At 43.2% G+C, this 19,766-nt stretch overlaps 2 protein-coding genes across 5 annotated transcripts; both read left to right on the plus strand.

Annotated features, from left to right (window-relative positions):
- The first annotated feature begins 2,970 nt into the window (after positions 1-2,970).
- LOC136691665 (zinc finger protein 154-like) lies at positions 2,971-6,123 on the plus strand. 4 transcript variants are annotated; one of them, XM_066664346.1, is made up of 2 exons: positions 2,971-3,047; positions 4,884-6,123. In XM_066664346.1, the coding sequence occupies exon 2, from the start codon at positions 4,997-4,999 to the stop codon at positions 5,828-5,830; it is 834 nt and encodes a 277-aa protein (XP_066520443.1). In that variant the 5' UTR covers positions 2,971-3,047; positions 4,884-4,996; the 3' UTR covers positions 5,831-6,123. The 4 variants fall into 4 exon arrangements, with proteins under 4 accessions (XP_066520443.1, XP_066520442.1, XP_066520446.1 ...); XM_066664345.1 differs by having other exon boundaries at positions 2,988-3,080; XM_066664349.1 differs by lacking the exon at positions 2,971-3,047 and adding an exon at positions 3,086-3,181.
- Positions 6,124-7,563: 1,440 nt separating this feature from the next.
- Positions 7,564-18,875, plus strand: chmp4ba (charged multivesicular body protein 4Ba). Its single transcript, XM_066664350.1, has 5 exons — positions 7,564-7,943; positions 15,931-16,108; positions 16,621-16,735; positions 16,993-17,119; positions 17,596-18,875. The coding sequence occupies exons 1-5, from the start codon at positions 7,760-7,762 to the stop codon at positions 17,658-17,660; spliced, it is 669 nt and encodes a 222-aa protein (XP_066520447.1). The 5' UTR covers positions 7,564-7,759; the 3' UTR covers positions 17,661-18,875.
- The last annotated feature ends 891 nt before the right edge of the window (positions 18,876-19,766 follow it).

Here is a 19,766-nt window from a genome sequence, read left to right on the forward strand (position 1 = left end):
AAAGTAGCCCATTACAGTGGAGGAGGGTGTTTAGAAAAGAGTCGTCTAGTCACCACCTGCACCCGTGGAGCTCTGACAGATGACATAAGTAAATTCACAGAGAAATAAACTCTCTTGTTTACACTACACAGACAATATAAAACCAATCAGCAGTATGCTATATTTATTTACAATTACAATTACCCACCAATTTCCAAGGTGTGCATTCTGTTGATAAATGATCAGTTGAAAAACTTTCTCCAAATAAACAATATTATCTCTCCATATCAGTCTGGTTTCAGGAAACATCATAGTACCATCATAGCCTCCCTAAAAGTCACAAACGATCTAATAGATTCATTGGACAATAAAAAATTCTGTGCAACCCTCTTTGTTGACCATTCTAAGGCCTTTGATACTGTGGATCATTCTGTCTTGAAACAACAACTGTCGAATATTGGTCTATCTAATCATACAGCTTGATGGTTTGCTAATTATCTGTCAGACAGAATGCAGTGTACATATTTTGAAGGTATCTTCTCTACAATGTTAAATGTTTATTCTGGTGTGCCCCAATTTTATTTAGTATTTATTTAGATGTACTTGGCAGAAAAATCCCTGATGCTAAATTCCATTTCAATGCTGACGATACGGTCATTTACTGTTGTGGTTCCACTCTTGTTGAGGCCATTCGCTACATACAGACTGCCTTTAACCTTGTGGAACATCAGCTTATATGTTTTAAATGTTTCTAAAACCAAAATAATGAATTTTTTCAGATGGCTGGAAGATAACTGTGCTCCCCACCCCCCATTGTGTTCTCCCTACAAGGGAATGCAATTGATTTGGTGCATTGTTACAAGTATCTGGGTGTCTTGATTAATGACAGGCTTTTTTTAGACCTCATATAGAAAACCTGGTCAAAAATTAAAGATAAAATTGATTTTTTAAGCATAGGACATGCTTTACATTTATTGCCAGGAAAAAGCTGGTTGCTGCTACGTTTCTTCCTGTTTTGGATTATGGTGATCTTATTTATATGCACGCCTCTGTAACATGTCTGCAACCTCTGGACTCTGTACCATGGTGCCTTGAGGTTCATCACAGGTTGCAAAGCCTTCACTCACCACTGTACTTTATCTGCCAGAGTTGAGTGGCCCTCACTGGCTGCATGTCGCCTCTAACATTTGCATATTTTCATATATAAAGCCAACCTAGGCCATCTCTCTTAATATTTATGTGGCTATATCTCAAGAACACGTTCTAATGATTGTTATTTGCTTAATGTTCCCAAGTATCTGCAACAGCACCAACCAAGTCCGCATGCTCCTCCGGGCCCATGTCGCGGCCTTCAGATCGGGCAACAGAGCACTATATAGTACCACTCGTGCTAACCTGAGGAGAGGCATCAGAATCGCCAAAGCAGAGCACAAGAGGACAATAAAGGAGCAGCTAAACAACCCTCGACAAGTGTGGCAAAGTATCCAGTCCATCACCAATTACAAATGTGCTACGATATCCGGTGACTCAGATGTGGCACTGGCAGAGGAACTGAACTGCTTCTATGCCCGCTTTGAGTCCCATGCACAGCTCTTAACTACAACACCACCCACCATCCCACTACAACCCATTTCTGTCTCTGGTCCCCCCCCCCACTCATTCTTGCAGCTGAGGATGTGAGATGGGTGCTTTGTGCCGTGAACCCCAGAAGGCTACAGGCCCGGATGGTGTACCAGGGAAGATGCTTAAGGCATGTGCTGACCAGCTAGCACAGGTCTTCACCAATATCATCAACCTGTCACTGAAGCAAGCCATCATCCCAGCCTGCTTGAAATCAGCCACCATTATCCCAGTCCCCAAAAAATCACCCACGATCAGTCTCATTGATTTTCGCCCAGTAGCACTCACCCCAGTCATCACCAAGTGCTTTGAGAAACTGGTTCTAAAACACATCAGAGCCTGTCTCTTCCCTACTGTAGACACGCATCGGTTTGCATACCGGACTAACAGATCTACAGGGGATGAAATAGCCATCGCTCTCCATTCAGCGCTGAGTCACCTGGAGAAACGAGGGAGCTATGTCAGGATGCTCTTCATTGACTACAGCTCTGCCTTTAATACAATAATCCCGGACTTTCTGATCCCCAAGTTAGTCGATCTGGGGCTTCCACCATTAACCTGCTACTGGATCAAAGACTTTCTGATCAACCGACCCCAGCAGGTGAAACTGGGTTGTCACTTCTCCTCTGTCCGTACCCTCAGCACCGGCTACCCCCAAGGTTGTGTGTTAAGCCCACTTCTCTATTCACTCTACACATCCGACTGCAGTCCTGCCCACCCAGAAAACATCATAGTATGCCTACCAGAAGGCAACATTTTAAGGAGGTGGAAGCCTGAATCTGCACTAACTGACATTTACAGTGTCTCATCTGTTTTGTCTCTCCTATTTGTCTATTGTGTACTTATATATTGAGTTCTTGTCTGTGCACAGTAGCGTTTTTTACGCAGTAGTTTTTATTAGCTAGTTCTAACTTTTCTATTTAAATATTGCACTGTGGGCACTTTTTAAGGAGCAGCTTCCAATTTCGTTGTACTATGTATACTGTGTATGCTGTGTATAATGAAAATAAAGGCTTTCTATTATGCAACATGCTATATTTAACATACTACATTTAATATGCTAATATAACATGTACATCTGTTTCTCTTTTCTAGCCCTGAAGAATATAAAAATATAACATAACATAATATAATATAATATAAGAATCAATAAGAGCGGTGATTTTATTGGTTCCTCGGCAGAGCGACGGAGGGCAGAACTGCGATTTAATTGGTTGCTCTGCAGCCAGACTCTTATTGGACAGCTGACCGTCGAAATTCTGAAACCGGTTGCTATGGCAACGAGGAATGCCGTGTAATCTACTGTTGTCCAATCAGGGAGCGGTTGGTGTGACTTTACAGCCAATCGTGTGTGAGGGGGCGGGTGTTGTGGAGCGGTCTGTGTGTGAGGGAGGAGCAGAAGGAGAGCTGTGTTCTGCAGAGAAATGAGGAGCTGTTTTTTATAGAAGGTAAAGCTCCGTTTACGCCGCGTTTTACTGAAGGTAAAATCCGCGTTAAACTGTTGCACTGTGTACAATGCGTTTTATTGAACGTAAAGATCCGTGTGAAACTGTTCCACTACTTGCACCGTGTTTTACTGACGGTAAAAATCAGTTTACACTGTTATTTATTGACGGTTAAGATCTGTGTGAAACTGTTCCACTGTTTACACAGGTGCGAGCACTGACTATTTGTTTTATATTGCATTTATACTATGTCTTGTTTCTTTCTCGGTATCGACACTGGCCCTGGTTCTGGCAACGTCTGAGTTCAGAGGAAGTATAGACTCGAACCTATTTATACAAGTGAGGGATACACACTGAACACTGAGCACTTTTGTAAGTTGCTCTGGGCAGAAACGTCTGCTAAACGCGGTAAATGTTTTCCTGAAGGGAAAATGTGTTGATTAAATAATAAGAAACATTTGAAACAGGTGTTGTAGAAGATTTCTTTCTAAACCAAGAAAAACTGCCTTGTGCTAAGATGACTGTCTTATTTAGCCTAATATCATGGGCTCATGAGTAAATGTGCAATTGTTTGTCATTGTTCAACAAAGTGTCTTCCGTATTTAACCCATCTCTGTGGCAGTAAACACACCCACACTAGTTCACTAGGGTCTGTGAACACACACACACACACACACACTCACACTAGTGCACTAGGGGCTGTGAACATACACCCAGAGCAGGGGGATACATCCCCACCGTCCATGGACCAGTTGTGGGTTCGGTGCCTTGCTCAAGGGCCCCTCAGCCGTGGATTGAGGAGGAGGACAGTGCTGTTCCTTCACTCCCAACTCCCTCAATTTTCCTGCTGCTCGTGGGAATGGAACCAACCACCTTTCAGCCCTCTGCTCTAACTACTAAGCCACAGTGTTTTAAACCTCACATAGCCTTGCTCCCTCCCCTCTGTCCTCACTTTGCACACCTGTACCCTGCTGCGTAAACTCATATCCGCTGATTCTGGTCTTCTGATTCCTTACCTTCATCTGTTTTCCTCCTCTCTTTCCATCTTCTTCCATCATCATTTCTCTCTCAGATTTTTAACAATTGTTTCACTGTTCTTGTAAAACGTCCATGGGCATTGGAAAGGCACTTATCATCATCACAGTGTTTAGTAGGGGCTAGTAAGCACTTACAATCCTTAGATTTTCTGCTCTGTGTTTTACAAATAATTTTGTCTGTCCATAAACCCACACCAACACATTGCACAAATCTGACTTTTGAATGCCTTTCTGAGGAGTATAGCGAGAACACCAGAGAGCGAGTGGTGTGTTCGGTATATTAAACAGGATTTTTTTTAACCAATCAGGTGTTTTCTTGTAAGTTTAGCCCGTTCCTGTCCTGATCACACAGGTTTGCTCTTGTATATGAGTTACTTAAATGTGATTTCAATAGTGTTTTCTGTTCTATTGTTTTTATGGCCAGAAAACAGGCCGTCCAACATAGCACACTGCACTGCCTGGCTTATACTTGTTTGTTTATTTTTCCTTTACCTCCAGCAGTTAAAATATGACCCAAACCATTTTTGCCTTAATACAGAAAACAACAACAACAACATTTCAATCCCAACTGAAGAGCTAATTTTTCTTCATTTTGAGAGCTAGAATTATTTTTTTATTTTTATTTTTTTTATTGGTTTCTGAGGAAGAAAAGTAACAGGGCCTTGGTGCTCAATCTTGAGTGAGCTCTCAAGGCTGTATATGGAAAGGAGAGGACAAAAAAATAATTTTTCTGTTAATGTACCCTAGATATATAAAGAAATGAACATATCTAACATTTGCCTTTCCTTTTTTTCTCTTCCAGAAAAGAGTAATGACCTTTTAAAAGTCTTCCCCTGCTCCTAGTGTCCCAAACAGTTCTGTCATTCTGCTTCTTACAAATACATCAGGAAACATCACCAAGAGGACTATATCACAATGCTGAAATCAGGAGAGATTAAATGTGAGGATACTGTGTGTGGAGGCTCCAGGTCTCATGAAGCATCCTCAGCTATTCTCAGAATGAATAAATCTGGTAGGAAAACACAGAAAAATATAAACAAAGCAAAGGCATACAGCTGCTCAGAGTGTGGGAAAAGTTTTACTCTGCAGAGTAATCTAAAAATACACTTACGTATTCACACTGGAGAGAAACCTTTTCACTGCTCAGAGTGTGGGAAGAGTTTCAATCAACTAAGTAGTCTTCAAACACACCTGCGCATTCACACAGGAGAGAGACCTTATCAGTGTTCAGAGTGTGGCCTAAGTTTTGCTTATCAGAGTTCTCTCAAAGGACACAAGCACGTTCACACCGGAGAGAAACCGTACTCCTGCTCAGAATGTGGGAAGGGTTTTTGTTCACGGAGCAATCTTCAAGCGCACCAGCGCATTCACACAGGAGAGAAACCATTTTCCTGTTCAGAGTGTGGGATGACTTTTACTAGACTGAGTTACCTCCTCAAACATCAACACATTCACACAGGAGTGAAACCATATTACTGTTCAGCATGCGGGCAAAGTTTTACTACAAAGAGTGATCTCCAGAGGCACCAGCGCATTCACACTGGGGAGAAACCCTATTCCTGCTCAGAGTGTGGAAAGCGTTTTACTCAACAGAGTACTCACAAAAGACATCAGCGCATTCACACAGGAGAGAAACCACATCAGTGCCCAGAGTGTGGGAAGAGTTTTACTAGATCATGTCATCTCCAAAAACATCAGTGCCTTCCTTCAGAAAACAGTGTGGGAGCACATTTGGATGTTTGGATTTAAAGAAAGAGGAAAGGACTTTCAGTGTCAGGGATGTTTTATTTTAACAAAGAAACATAGTATTATTAGTGATTAACATTATATTGTTGCACATCATCCTCAAAGTTTGCACCGTGTAACATTAGTTGGGGACTTCTGGAGAGGATTGTGTATTTGTATGTTATTAAAAAAATCAACAATGACACTTCCTCCTACAGCTCTGCAGAGGAGTAATTCACAACCACAGAAATAAAAAAAAGACCATCAGGATCTTGGTGAGAGATCTTAATGTGGTTAATGGGGAAAAAATTTGAAACTTGCATCTGAATAAAATGTTTTTATTCCAGACATGTATCCACATCTTCTTGCTGAAAGGCCAGTTTAAATAATGAATTTTAAATCTTCTTCCTTTAAACTTTCACACAGCCTCACCAAGGAGCGTTTGAACCTCTTCAAAAGACCACGGCATAATTTTACGAGCTGCCGTCATGAGTCGGATAAAAACAAACGTGATCTCTGCTGCAGCTGGAGATTTTACAGATGGAGAGTTGGTGCTGGTCGTCTGCGTTGCGTGGCGTAGAGTGACGACTCTCTCTGGACAATCAGCGCTCTGCAAGGTTTACACCCCACAGTTTAGTCCCTACTCGGCTCCACCTACCAACGTGTGTTTTTTGACCGTGGGAGATCACACCAAACTCACAATCACCCGGAGCGGGACCCACAACCTCAGTGTTCCTGGAGCCTGCGACACTAAATGCCAGGCAGTGCAGTGTGTTACCCTGAATACTCTGTTTTCTGGCCATAAAAACTATAGAACTGAAAAACTAATTTAAAGTGGGTTCGATTCCCGCTCCGGGTGACTGTCTGTGAGGAGTTGGTGTGTTCTCCCCGTGTCCGTGTGGGTTTCCTCCGGGTGCTCCGGTTTCCTCCCACAGTCCAAAAACACACGTTGCAGGTGGATTGGCGACTCGAAAGTGTCCGTAGGTGTGAGTGTGTGAGTGAATGTGTGTGTGTCTGTGTGTCCTGTGAAGGACTGGCGTCCCCTCCGGGGTGTATTCCTGCCTTGCGCCCAATGATTCCAGGTGGGCTCTGGACCCCCCGCGACCCTAGATTGGATAAGCGGTTACAGACAATGGATGGATGGATGACCAATATGAATGTCTGTGAGGAGTGTGCTGTGTTCTCCCTGTGTCTGAATGGGTTTCCTCCGGGTGACTGTGAGGAGTGTGGTGTGTTCTCCCTGTGTCCGCATGGGTTTCCTCCGGGTGACTGTCTGTGAGGAGTGTGGTGTGTTCTCCCTGTGTCTGCGTGGGTTTCCTCCGGGTGCTCCTCTTTCCTCTCAAGCTCCAAAAACACACATTGGTAGGTGGATTGGAGACTAAAAAGTGTCTGTAGGTGTGAGTGAATGTGTGTGTGTGTGTGTGTGTGTGTTTGTGTGTGTGAAGGACTGGCGCCCCCTCGAGGGTGTGTTTCTGCCCTGCGCCCAGTGATTCTGGGTAGGGTACAGATCCACCTCCGCCCTGAACTGGAGTAGGGTTACAGATAATAAATTAATTTAAAACAAGACCCAAACCATATTAGTCTTTATGTACACTCAAAATAATGAGATATTATCTCGAAAAATCGAAATAGCAACTCTCAAATTAATGAAAATATTGGTGCCTTTTTTTTAATGGGCTTCCATACATTTTGGGCTCGACAGTCTGGCCCCTCAGAAACAACCTACCGTGAGTTACCGTGAAACAGCGCCACCCTGAGGTCATCTCTCTGATCTACAGCTCATCTACACACCCCGGTCGCAGTGTGGGGAGATGATGTGTAGATCCTCGCTACGTGGTGACGTCACGGGGCCCTGACGAAGAGGAAACAACAACAAGAAGAAGAAGAAACAGAAGCAGAGGAGCCCGGACCTCACCAGAGTTCACCTGAGACCCGGGCCCGGTTCCGTTCGGTATGTCCGTGTTCGGGAAGCTGTTCGGGAGCGGGGGCAAGGGCGGGAAAGCCCCCAGCGCTCAGGAGGCCATCCAGCGCCTCAGAGAGACGGAGGACATGCTCACCAAAAAACAGGTATTCCTGGAGAAGAAGATCGACCAGGAGCTGCTCACGGCCAAGAGGAACGGCACCAAAAACAAGAGAGGTGAGTTTAACCCAGGAGAGCTCGGTCCTGCCTTCTCCCAGTTCCCCAGACCCTCTGTTCACCGTGCCTCCTTAATTTCCACCTTAAATGCTGCTGAAGTTTGTTCTAGTTCACATTAGGTCACTGTTGACTTTTCAGCTCCTGTGGAGAAAACAGTCACCTTCCTTGCAAACTAACGATAAAAATTCTTTACGTCCACCTTAAATTCAGACCAAGTGCGTTCTAGCTAACACTAGGGCCACAGGTTACCTTTCAGCTCACGTGCAGAACATCCCACTCTCAGAGACCTGTTTACATTAACTAAACATCCCCAAACTTATTGGATAAGTATTTAACGAACGTCCTCTAGCTCCACCTCATTCCACATTAAATTATTCTACAGTCACTACTCACTTATCTACCGTTTACCTTTCAGCTCCTGTAGAGGACAAACACATTAGCTGGGTAATTAATATCCTTAAGTTCCACCTTAAAGCTCATGCTTTAGTTAACATTATTTCCACAGTCTTTTTCAGCTCCTGTAGAGAATACAGTCACACCGTCAGAGACCAGCTTGCTTTTAATATGGTTATTTTTATTGACAGGTTTATCAATATCATTAAGCTCCACCTTAAGTAGTGATCAATGTTCTAGCTAACACTGCCCAGCTTTCAGCTCCTGTAGAGAAGAGTCACACTCCGAGTCCTGTTTACATTTTACTGAACCTCTCTAATCTTTATGTGCAGGTTCATTAATATCCTTTATTGCCACCTTAAATTCCACATTAAATGCTGCTCAAGTTTGTTTTAGTTAACTTTAGGCCCCATCTTTACGTTTTAAGCTCCAACAAAGAACACACACTCAAGTCGGTCTCTGATACTATTGGCTGGATATTAAACATATCCATCAGCTCCACCTTAAGTGCCTTCTCAGTAAAATTAGTTTCACTGCTTGACTCGAGGATTCAGTGATCTGTGTAACTCAGAGAAGTTAGTTAATGGTGACAGAGTTAGATCGCTTAGGGCCTCAGGTCAGCGGTGTCCAGCAGGAAAAGACCTGAGGGAAATTCCTAAAGGACAGTCTTTAACTCCGGGTTTGATTGATCTTAATCCCAGTAAATCCTAACGGTGGCCACTCCCAAATCATGACCTCACAGTGATGCTGCTTTAAAGAGAAAGTCGGGAGGCAGCTTTCTCCGAGGTCTGACTCGGCCACGCGAGGTTTGAGTTGGTTTGTGTCAAAGAAGTTGTTAAGGTGTTTGGTCGTGTGATGTTGATTTTAACATTTTTGTGGGTGTTTTCTTACATAAATACAGCAAAACAACATGTGTTCCTTTTTAAATGTTTACAAAATTAAAGGTGCCATTCATGATTTTAAAAAAAAGAAATAAGTGTAAAAACCTGTGAGTGTGTCCTCTCCATGTGCTGCTCTACAGTCGGTTTGCTCTGGACACCGCTCTAATGTGTTTACGAAGCCCCAGTGTCTGTAAATGGGTAAAAAAACAAAGTGTCTGGGTCCGGTGCTAGGCTTTCTCTCTCTCTGCTCACGGCAGAGAAACACCATCTGGAGGTTTTTAGACAACGGAGAGACTCCAAACGCTGAAAAGCACCAACCGAGATGAGGATGTTGTTCTATTCCTGCTCCATAGGGGGGTAACACTGACTTATTTTTGCTGTTACAGTTACATTGCTTAAGGTGGAACTGACTCTAAATTCAGGAGAGCGCTAACTGCATGAAAGTAAACACAGAGCGAAAGTGCTACAAAACTAAACAGCTCGAGTTACACATGTGTTTCTGTGGGAAAAATCACACACTTCCTCTGTATGTTATTATTTGATAGTGCACTGGTGGTGTGCTGTTCGGCCGAGCTGAACACAGTGTTTATGTCAGAACTTGGCCAGTTGGTGCTGCATTGAAGATTTCGATGTGTCTGACTTAAGCTTCCAGCTTCAGGGGGTGTTCACATGGTGCCTCCTGGTGGGTGTGCTTAAAAAAAAAGAGAAGTGTAAAAATCTGGTGTTACTTTCATGGTGGGCATATTTTAGACTGATGTCTCAGTTACAGCATCTTCCTGTTGTTGAGTGCTTTAAAATATTTAAAAATGATAGTTATTCCCTTTCTGATTATACAGTGTTCAGTGTCAAATATATCCTAGGGTTCCTGATAGATTTAGAGGGAGGTCAGATAATTGACCATTCACATATTTACCACAATTAATACATCTCACTGACACAACCTTACATTACTAAAGATTACAACAACAAATAAAACGCGTTAAGTAATGTTCAAACACCTGCCTGTTTCACCCGTGGGAGGCTGAGTGTCTGTTTTATTAAAAAAGAACAAAGGTGAACCCCAGGGTGACACTCGAGGTGCAGGATGATGGTGTTCTCTTTTTACCTTTTAAAAGTCTAAGATGCACATTACATCATACTCTACATCATCACAAAACTATTCTGTTCCTTTCTGTTGTTTAACTTTAACTTAAATTCTGTTACAAAAGAAGTCCTCATTTCACCTTCTCCACACACAACTCTACAGTCACTCGCCCAGTTACATTTAACACATTCTCCCCCAGACAAACATCACACTACAATAATGTTGCTCTAATTTCCCAAAGGAATGACATTATCGTAAGTAACTTCTTAATTAGGGTTCAAGCACTCAGTGCGTAGAACCCTATTGTTTTTGTACCGGTTTTTCTTATTATTCTTTTTCTCCTGTAAAAGTCATTGTGCGGAAGAGACCGTAGGTTGTACAGACTTCCCACTTGGAGGGTAGATGTAGTTTGTGTGCATCTCGGAGGACAACAAAAATTACACTGATTGGCCTAATGGTGGCGCTATAGCGAAGTGAAACGCGTTTAGGTTCATATCTCCTACATCGTGAGGCGTAGAGACAAAATCTTTTTTTCCACTGATTCTTTGGGTCCTGACAAATCAAAAATTTCATTTTTCCAACGTTATTATCACGCTAATTTGCATAGTTTGCAAAACCTACTTTTGCGAACTAGTCCGGGGATTTTTGTCCAATTCTCTTGAGCTTGGTGCCAAAATGTTCGCAGGAGTCTGAAGGTTAATAATTATCAAAAAAAAGTTTAAATTTCGATTCAATATGGCCGCCATATGCAAATGAACCTCTTCAGCTTATCGTATCGTACTTACAAATTTATAACAATTTCATACTTTACTCCAATGTGTTCAAATTTCATATTCTACTTCCAGATATGATTCTGAGGTAGCATGTCAAATGAGGAGCCAATATTCATATAGGGGGCGCTGTAAATGCTACAAGTGTATATCTCAGCATCCACAAGGCAGATCGGACCGCCGTTTTGCATGCTGCTTCTCTGGGCAAGGCTATAAGTGGAAAATTAAGGACAATTAGATTCGGGCAAAATTGTGATCGTCATCGGCCAATCAGATGTTAGCACCTGTTTGACTACCTTAACAAGGTCCAATCATCATGGGATTTGACTGGTATGTTCCTGGGAGCACTCCCTAAGTGCATAAAAATGTTCGTAACGATAGCCACTAGGGGGCGCTATATCAAGAAAATATGATATTTCTCAGCGAAAATTAAGCGTATCGACACGCAGTTTACTTCTCTGTATACTCTGCAGAGGGCCTCACAACTTTATAGTTGCAAGTGTTGTCAAAAAATGCATTGTTTTTTTTCAATCGCCAGTTGTTTAAAATTGAACTTTTTCGAACTAGTCCGTGGAATTTTGCTCTATTCCCAAATAATTGACCTTGTTAGAATCTGCAGAGCCTGTAGGTCAATAATTATCAAAAAAAGTTCAACATTTGGACAAACTTTTGTTGTAATAAATCAATAAATCGAAGTGTGTGGAGCTTTAAACATTCTTTCAGCTGTAACTCAAACAAATTAAGCCCAATCAAGATTATATTGGACATACGTATGTAGGGCCTTACTATGAAGAAGCATATACAATATGACTCCAATCCACCAAAAGGGGGCGCTACAATTGGACAATAACTGATAAAATAAGCTTTTTTGTGTTTTAGCGCCATCTAGGATTGCAGTGGCACCACAATTTAATCATGTCATCTGATCCTCATACTGATCAAGCATGTGCAGTTTTGAAATTTTTGGGGAAAGCTTTTTTGAGTTATAGGTGCATTTGTGATTTCTAGAATTCATGCTGGATCTCTATTATTTGGAGGGGCTTGTAAGCCACATAGTGATGAAAGTTCAACATTTTATTGATAATTATTATATGCCAGGTCTTTAGGATTCCACTGATACCACATATGTCCATGTTAGGAAAATATCCATAGAGTAGTACTCCCTTAAACAGTTCTAACATGAAAGACTGTAACTGCTTAGCAACACTATGTTACAGTAGTAAATTCTTTCACCACCAGATAGAACTACAAAACTAAATATTGTTTTGTTGATCTATATGGAGGTTAAGATCCTATTCACCTGCAAAGGTTAATGGTCATACCATAATTAAAAATTATAAAGTCTCCTATACTTCTTCAAGTGGCCATTTACCCTCACCAGTCAGAAAATACCCTTTGTTATTGTGTGTTTTATTCTGATGTACTGAGTTTCTGATGTTTACACTTGTTTCTCACAGAGTACAGTGTCCCATTTAATGCCTGACATGTTAAAAGGCAAGAGCTGCACTCTGATTGGCTGTAGTGCGAGGCAACCTCCTCCCCCACACCGCCTCCTGCATTTAAATGCCCACCTGCATTTAAATATTTTATATTTATATACAACTACTCTATAGTAGCCTGTCTAGAGCACAGGTTGCTCTGATAGTGGCCTTCAGCTCTTCTGCATTGTTGGGTCTGGCGTATTGCATCTTACTCTTCACAATACCCTGTAGATTTTCAATGGGGTTAAGGTCAGGCATGTTTGTTGGCCAATTAAGAACAGGGAGACCATGGTCCTTAAACCAGATACTGGTAGCTTTGGCACTGTGTGCAAGTCCCAAGTCCTGTTGGAAAATGAAACCTGCATCTCCATAAAGTTGGTCAGAGCAGGAAGCATGAAATGCCCTAAAACATCCTGGTAGACGGCTGCATTGATCTTGGCCCTCAATGAACACAGTGGACCAACTCCAGCAGATGACATGGCAACCCAAACCATCACTAACTGTGGAAACTTTACACTGGCCCAAGCCACACGCTTCTGACGCTGTCTCTTGTTCAAGAGTGGGTTCACACAAGGAATGCGACGCTGAAACCCATGTCTTGCATACATCTGTGCGTGGTGGTTCTTGAAGCACTGACTCCAGCTGCAGTCCAGTCTTTGAGAATCTCCCTGACATTTTTGAATGGGTTTTATTTAACAATCCTCTACCATATCTTTTCCTTTCCTTCTCCTCTCTATTAATGTGCTTGGACACAGAGTTCTGTGAACAGCCAGCATTTTTAGCAATGACCATTTGTGTCTTGCTCTGCTGGTGTAAGGTATCAATGGTCGTCTTTTGGACAACTGTCAAGTCAGCAGTCTTCCCCATGATTGTGGAGCCTACAGAACTAGACTGAGAGACCATTTAAAGGCCTTTGCAGGTGTTTTGAGTTAATTCACTGATTAGAGTGTCGCACCAGTTGTCTTCAATATTGAACCTTTTCACAATATTCAAATTTTCTGACATACTGAATTTGGGGTTTTCATTAGTTGTCATTTATAATCATCAAATTAAAAGAAATAAACACTTGACATATATCAGTCTGTGAGTAATGAATGAGTATAATATACAAGTTTAACTCTTTGAATAGAATTATGGAACTAAATCAACTTTTTCATGATATTCTAATTTTATGACCAACACCTGTAATATTCAAGTTTATAGTAAGCACTGCTCACACATTATATACCTCACACAAAGACCCTCTTACATCACACACATCACTCAGAAACAAACACACCTCAGAGACTGTAGAACACAAGTCACAAACACAAGCACTTATTACAAATAATCTGACACTGCACATACCTACTTGGCTCAATGTCTAACAATATTGCCATAGCCACAAATGTCAATACATCCTCTCCCGATCAATTCATACTACAGGAGTTGTCAGATTTGACTTGACTGCCATATTAAGCCAGTTAGTGCTTGAACCCGCAGATAGCCGCTAGCGGCTCTAGTTTTCATTGTGTTTATATTTTGCTCAGAGTTCTGAGCCCAATTAACTGCTAATGTTCTGCAGATGTAGTGGGTAATCCATTGGTGTGCTTTAACACACTTGTTAATTTGATATAGATGTGCAGATAATATAAAATATCATTCTGTAAACACGCATCGCACTCGCATCTCTTCTGCTGTAACTCTGTGCTCCGCTGTAGGGGGTCTAGAGTCCACCGGTCTTTATCAGAGCGGCACCCCATGCCTAGGTTCCCTGTGCTCGGACACAGTACTTTATACTGCAACACTCAGAAAAACATGTATTGTACCTTTAATTAGAGAACATATAGGGTATGTTTAATTAAGGAACATGTACAGTACCTTATTCTATATTAACTGTAGATTTTATGTCCATTCTTTTACACCAGGTGGCAGCAGGGAGACAGTGTCAAACAGAACACAACCATTTTCAGATTCAGTTAATTCAACTGTTACAGTTTCATAATGGGCCGTGTGTGTGAGAGCAGATGGGAAAAAGTGACAACAGTAAAAGGACTGAGGGTTCATCAGGGAAAGAGACACCTCTGTTACTACTGAGGACAACACCAGCTCTGTACAGGAGGAGAAGGGTGGAGGGCAGGAGAGGCCGAAACAAGGCGTGAAAGAGAAAGGAATTGGTCAGAGAGTAAAAGTAAAATGGCCAGCTGCAGTAGTAAAGTAGGATGGAATTGAATAAATGATGATCTGAAAGGTATATTTTACTGGTTTGAAGGGATCAGCAGAGGATCACAGAAGAAATGGAATAGTTCAGGTAAAAGTTATTTATGAAAATGGAATGGCAAGCTTTGGTAGGTTGCAGAAAAACAAAGGGGACACGACAGAGTAAGGTAAAGATGACAAGTAGAAACATGAACTCATTCAGCAGTTAAGGCTCTTAGAAAGCAGTGGAGGAGGAGGAAAGAGGACATTACCGTTCTACAGAAAGAGCTTAAGGGTAGAGAGAGAGAGAGAGAGAGTGTATGTGTGTGTGTGTGTGTGTGTGTACGTACACCACACCTGCTGTAAACACACTAGGAAATAAGTGAGAGCTCAATCCCTCAACGCTGTGAACAGACTTGGGGAACACACCTGAGACAGTAAAACTGCAGAGAAGTGTATAAAAATGATGACATGTCTTGTGTTACCTCTTCGTCCGGTGGGGGTTTGTTTAGCGAAAGGTAAAATCTTGTGTGTTCCTGTGCATTTAAGAGAACCACGGGGGGGGGCATTATGCTGCTGTTTTGTAAATGTAACTTGCAGCATAATGTGTCTTCCACTACCCATCTGTGACAGTGAACACACACACACACACTAGTGCACTAGGGGCTGTGAACACACACCTAGAGCAGAGAGCAGACATCCCCAGCGCCCGGGGGGCAGCTGTGGATTTGGTGCCTTGCTCCAGGGCTCCTCAGCCGTGAATTGAGGAGGAGAACTGTGCTGTTCTTTCACTCCCACTGCCCCCAGTTTTACTGCCGCTCGTGGTAATCGACCCAATGACCTTTCAGTCCACAGCCCTCTTCTCTAACCTTTAGGACACAGTGAGTCCAGGTAAAAGGAAGAAGAAGTAAAGCTGAGATCAGACGACTGAGTTCTGACAGAAATGAGGTGTATCTCTGAGCCTCCGTCGCTGCCTCCTTTACTGTTCCTTAGTTTAGAACCATCACTGGACTTGTCCTTGTGTGTGTGTGTGTTAACTGAATTCTTTATAGATTGTCATCACTCTTATCACCACTTCACCCTTCACACACACTCACACCTGCCCGGTAAAACTGTATACCATGGTATTATTATGAGATGGCATGAAAATCATAGTTCTCTGTGTTTTAATGACATTTCTGTGTGTTTCTCTGTGTTTAGCTGCTCTGCAGGCTCTGAAGCGTAAGAAACGCTATGAGAAGCAGTTGGCTCAGATCGATGGGACTCTGTCCACCATCGAGTTCCAGCGGGAGGCGCTAGAGAACGCTAACACCAACACAGAGGTCATCAAGAACATGGGCTTCGCCGCTAAAGCCATGAAGGCCGCTCACGACAACATGTACTGGTCTTACTTTATTATTCCCGGCTTTATTCAGTCAGTGAGCGCGCTGTGGGTGCCGTGGTTACGGCTCAGAGACTTTCTTAGGAGCTCTAGATCAGAAAGTTAAATCTCTGTTAATCCAGGTTTAATTAATCCCTCCCCAGTAATCCGGGTTCAGATGGTAGATCAGTGCTGAGAGATTAACGCTGACCCTCACTCACAGCTTCCTGAGGTTAAAGTAACACCAGGCAACTCTGGGGAAGAGGTCTGAGGTTGTGTGTGTGTGTATAAATTTCTCTCTCTCTCTCTCTCTCTCATATATATAATTTACACACACTCATACTTACTCTATACACACTCACACACACAGGATTGTAGTACACACTGTAAACAGAGGATATATAGTGGTAGAGATGTGCAGTGTGTACAGATGCATGGTTTGGGTTGATCTACCCACTCTTTCACACACGGACATTGATAAAGTGCCGCCCCCTGCAGTGGACCTCACCCGGCCCGTGTGTGTGTTTCAGGGATATTGATAAAGTGGACGAGCTGATGCAGGACATCACGGAGCAGCAGGAGCTGGCTCAGGAGATCTCTGATGCCATCTCCAAACCCGTCGGCTTCGGGGAGGAGTTTGACGAGGTAAGAACAGGGTTCCTGCGTTCCTGGGGTTTAATGGAGGACGCTCTATGAGGCAGGGCGGGGCCCATGCGCTGGTGGTGGAAGTCATGGGTCTCGCAGGAAGCAGGCACTTGTTGTAGGGACACTGAAAAATGAAGAAGAGAAAAGCGAGTGTAGCATGGCCCTCTGCCTGCGGTCCAAAGAACTCTGCTGCATAAGGCTTGTGAAGGTGTTATATAAAAAAAAAAAAGTCCCTGTGTGTGTGTGTGTTATTACAGGACGAGCTGCTGGCGGAGCTGGAGGAGCTGGAGCAGGAAGAGCTGGATAAAAACCTGCTGGAGATCGGGGGAACAGAGAATGTACCGCTGCCAAACGTGCCCTCCACGTCCTTACCTTCCAGACCAGGTACTGTCCACTCATATATATATATATATACACACACATATATATATATATATATATACCGTATTATCCGCACTATAAGGCGCACCTAAAAAACTCGGATTATCTCAAAAGCCGACAGTGCGCCTTATAATCCGGTGCGCCTTATAGTGCGGAAAATACGGTATATATACACACACACACACACACACACAGTAGCAGGCAGCTGCCTCAGTACCCGTAGAGTAGTTGGGGCTTAAGCACCCACAGCTGTGGATGTTGAGGGAGGAGACTGTGCTGTTTCTTCACTCCCTCCACCCTGCTACTGCAGCTGAGCTCATCTGGACCACTCACCCTTACAATGTCACCCTGTGAACACTAACCCTTTCACAAAGTCCTCGTGACATGGAGTGTGCTGTGAGTGGAGATACGAGGTTTTCTCTGACGATCCCTCCGTGTGTGTGTGTGTGTGTGTGTGTGTGTGTGTGTGTCTATTACAGCAAAGAAGAAGGAAGAAGAGGATGAGGATGATATGAAGGATCTGGAGGCTTGGGCAGCCAATTAATATATACACTCTCTCTCATAAACCACACACACACTCTGTCGGCCTCTCTCTTATATACATACACAGAGTCAGTCTATCTTATACATACATACATACATACATACACTCTCTCTTACACACACACTCTGTCAGTCTCTCTTACACACACACACACTCTCTCTCTGTCGGTCTCTCTCTCTCTCTCATATACACACTATCAGTCTCTCTTGCACACACACTCTCACACACACATGCATATGCTCTCTCTCTCACACACACACACGCTCTCTCTCTCACACACACACATACATATGCACACTCTCTGTCTCTCTCTTACATGCGCTCTCTCTCACACACGCACTCTCTCTCTCTTACATGCGCTCTTTCCTTCTCTCTCGTACATGTGTGTTCTCTCTCTCTCTCTCTCTCTCACACACACACACACACACAGAAAATGGTGGAAGGACTTTCTGGCGCAGCCTGAAGTCTTTGGACCTGAGAAGAGAGAATATGAGTTTATCAAAGAGGAAAAATACAACGTTACGACCACAACTTAAACTACATCCACAACTACACACTACACCATACAACCACAATTACAACCAAATACATCCCACAAATCCAAACAAAGCACTTTCATTGTCAGCCCAGAGGTTGGTCTCTCTCTCTCTCTCTCTCTCTCTCTCTCTCTCTCTCTCTCTCTCTCTCTCTCTCTCTCTCTCTCTCTCTCCCCCCGAGGCCGGAGAGAATGAGGACATAAACGAGTTGAGGATGGTGGTTTAATGTGGAATTATTGTTCTGTTTTATTTTGTGTGTTTATCTGATTACACTCCCCGTGTCAGGCGTTGCCCGGCTGCGGGCCCCATGCCCATAAAAGGAGCAGGGGACGTGAGCTGATTGCCCATATTAGGAGTTCCTGGTCTTATCTCTATATGAACATCCCACTCACCCGAAGCTCCATGGGAGTGAGGCCCTGTTTCTCCGGCTTGGCCCTGGCACCCGGCCCACAGTATCACTGTATATTATTAGGGTTCTCTTTTCTAGAGCGTATAATAAGAGTCTGGAGATGAAAGTCCTTGTGCGTGGGGAGGAAGTGATGTAAGGTTTGTTGCTTGTCTTTTGTGTGTTTTTTTTGTAAGAAGTTGTAAATGAGGCGCTGTGCTGTTTCCTCTCAGACTTTCTTACGTCTCCTGCCTTTGTGCTTTAATCTCACGCGTGAATTAAAGAGTTTTGCCAAACCAGCCTCTCCTCCAGCTTCTTCCCTTCCTCTGCCTTCATTCATTCAGTCAGTCATTCGCTCATCCTTTCACTGTCTGTAACTGTTTATCTGGTTCAAGATTTGGCAGGGGGTGGGTCCGGAGTTCACATGGAATCACTGTTCACAAGGTAGGAACACACCCTGGAGGAGGTGCCAGTCTCTCACATTCACCCCACGTGCTTTGGTGTGTGATGACTGTATCAGTGCTGAGGCACGTCCTTGAAGGAAGCTGGAGACGCCACACGCTGCAACGGTTTCCTTAAACGTTTTATACTCAGCATCAGAGAGATGTTAGGAAACATGCTCAATACCTCAATGTCTACAGTCTGCTTACCTTAGATTTTTTTTTTTAAAAATCAAGTGCTTCTTTGAGGTCCAGGGCAGATAATATCAAAGAGCACTCACAAATATTCAGTTCACTGTGTTGAGTCCGGTGGCACGGTGGCACAGCAGGTAGTGTCGCAGTCACACAGCTCCAGGGGCCTGGAGGTTGTGGGTTCGATTCCTGCTCCGGGTGACTGTCTGTGAGGAGTTTGGTGTGTTCTCCCTGTGTCCGCGTGGGTTTCCTCCGGGTGCTCCGGTTTCCTCCCACAGTCCAAAAACACATGTTGGTAGGTGTGAGTGAATGTGTGTGTGTGTGTGTCTGTGTTGCCCTGTGAAGGACTGGTGCCCCCTGTTGTAGAAAACAATTTTATTACTTTGTGTTTGTTGACAAATATCCTTAAATGATGATTAGTTAAATTAGCATTTATAACTACATACTCATTGTGTGAAATCCTGTACCTTATATGCATTTATATGAATGACTAACCAGTATTTACATCATGTATTACTTACACATGTAGTTAAACATTTTTTTTGCTTGATTC

The sequence above is a fragment of the Hoplias malabaricus genome, chromosome 3 (genome assembly GCF_029633855.1).
Source record: "Hoplias malabaricus isolate fHopMal1 chromosome 3, fHopMal1.hap1, whole genome shotgun sequence".
Lineage (NCBI taxonomy): Eukaryota > Metazoa > Chordata > Actinopteri > Characiformes > Erythrinidae > Hoplias > Hoplias malabaricus.

Coding starts and splice junctions, on each gene's coding strand:
- LOC136691665 (XM_066664346.1), top strand. CDS start 4,997: ATGCTGAAATCAGGAGAGATTAAATGTGAGGATACTGTGTGTGGAGGC.
- chmp4ba (XM_066664350.1), top strand. CDS start 7,760: ATGTCCGTGTTCGGGAAGCTGTTCGGGAGCGGGGGCAAGGGCGGGAAA. Junction 7,944..15,930: donor CGGCACCAAAAACAAGAGAG/GTGAGTTTAACC, acceptor CTCTGTGTTTAG/CTGCTCTGCAGGCTCTGAAG. Junction 16,736..16,992: donor TCGGGGAGGAGTTTGACGAG/GTAAGAACAGGG, acceptor GTGTTATTACAG/GACGAGCTGCTGGCGGAGCT.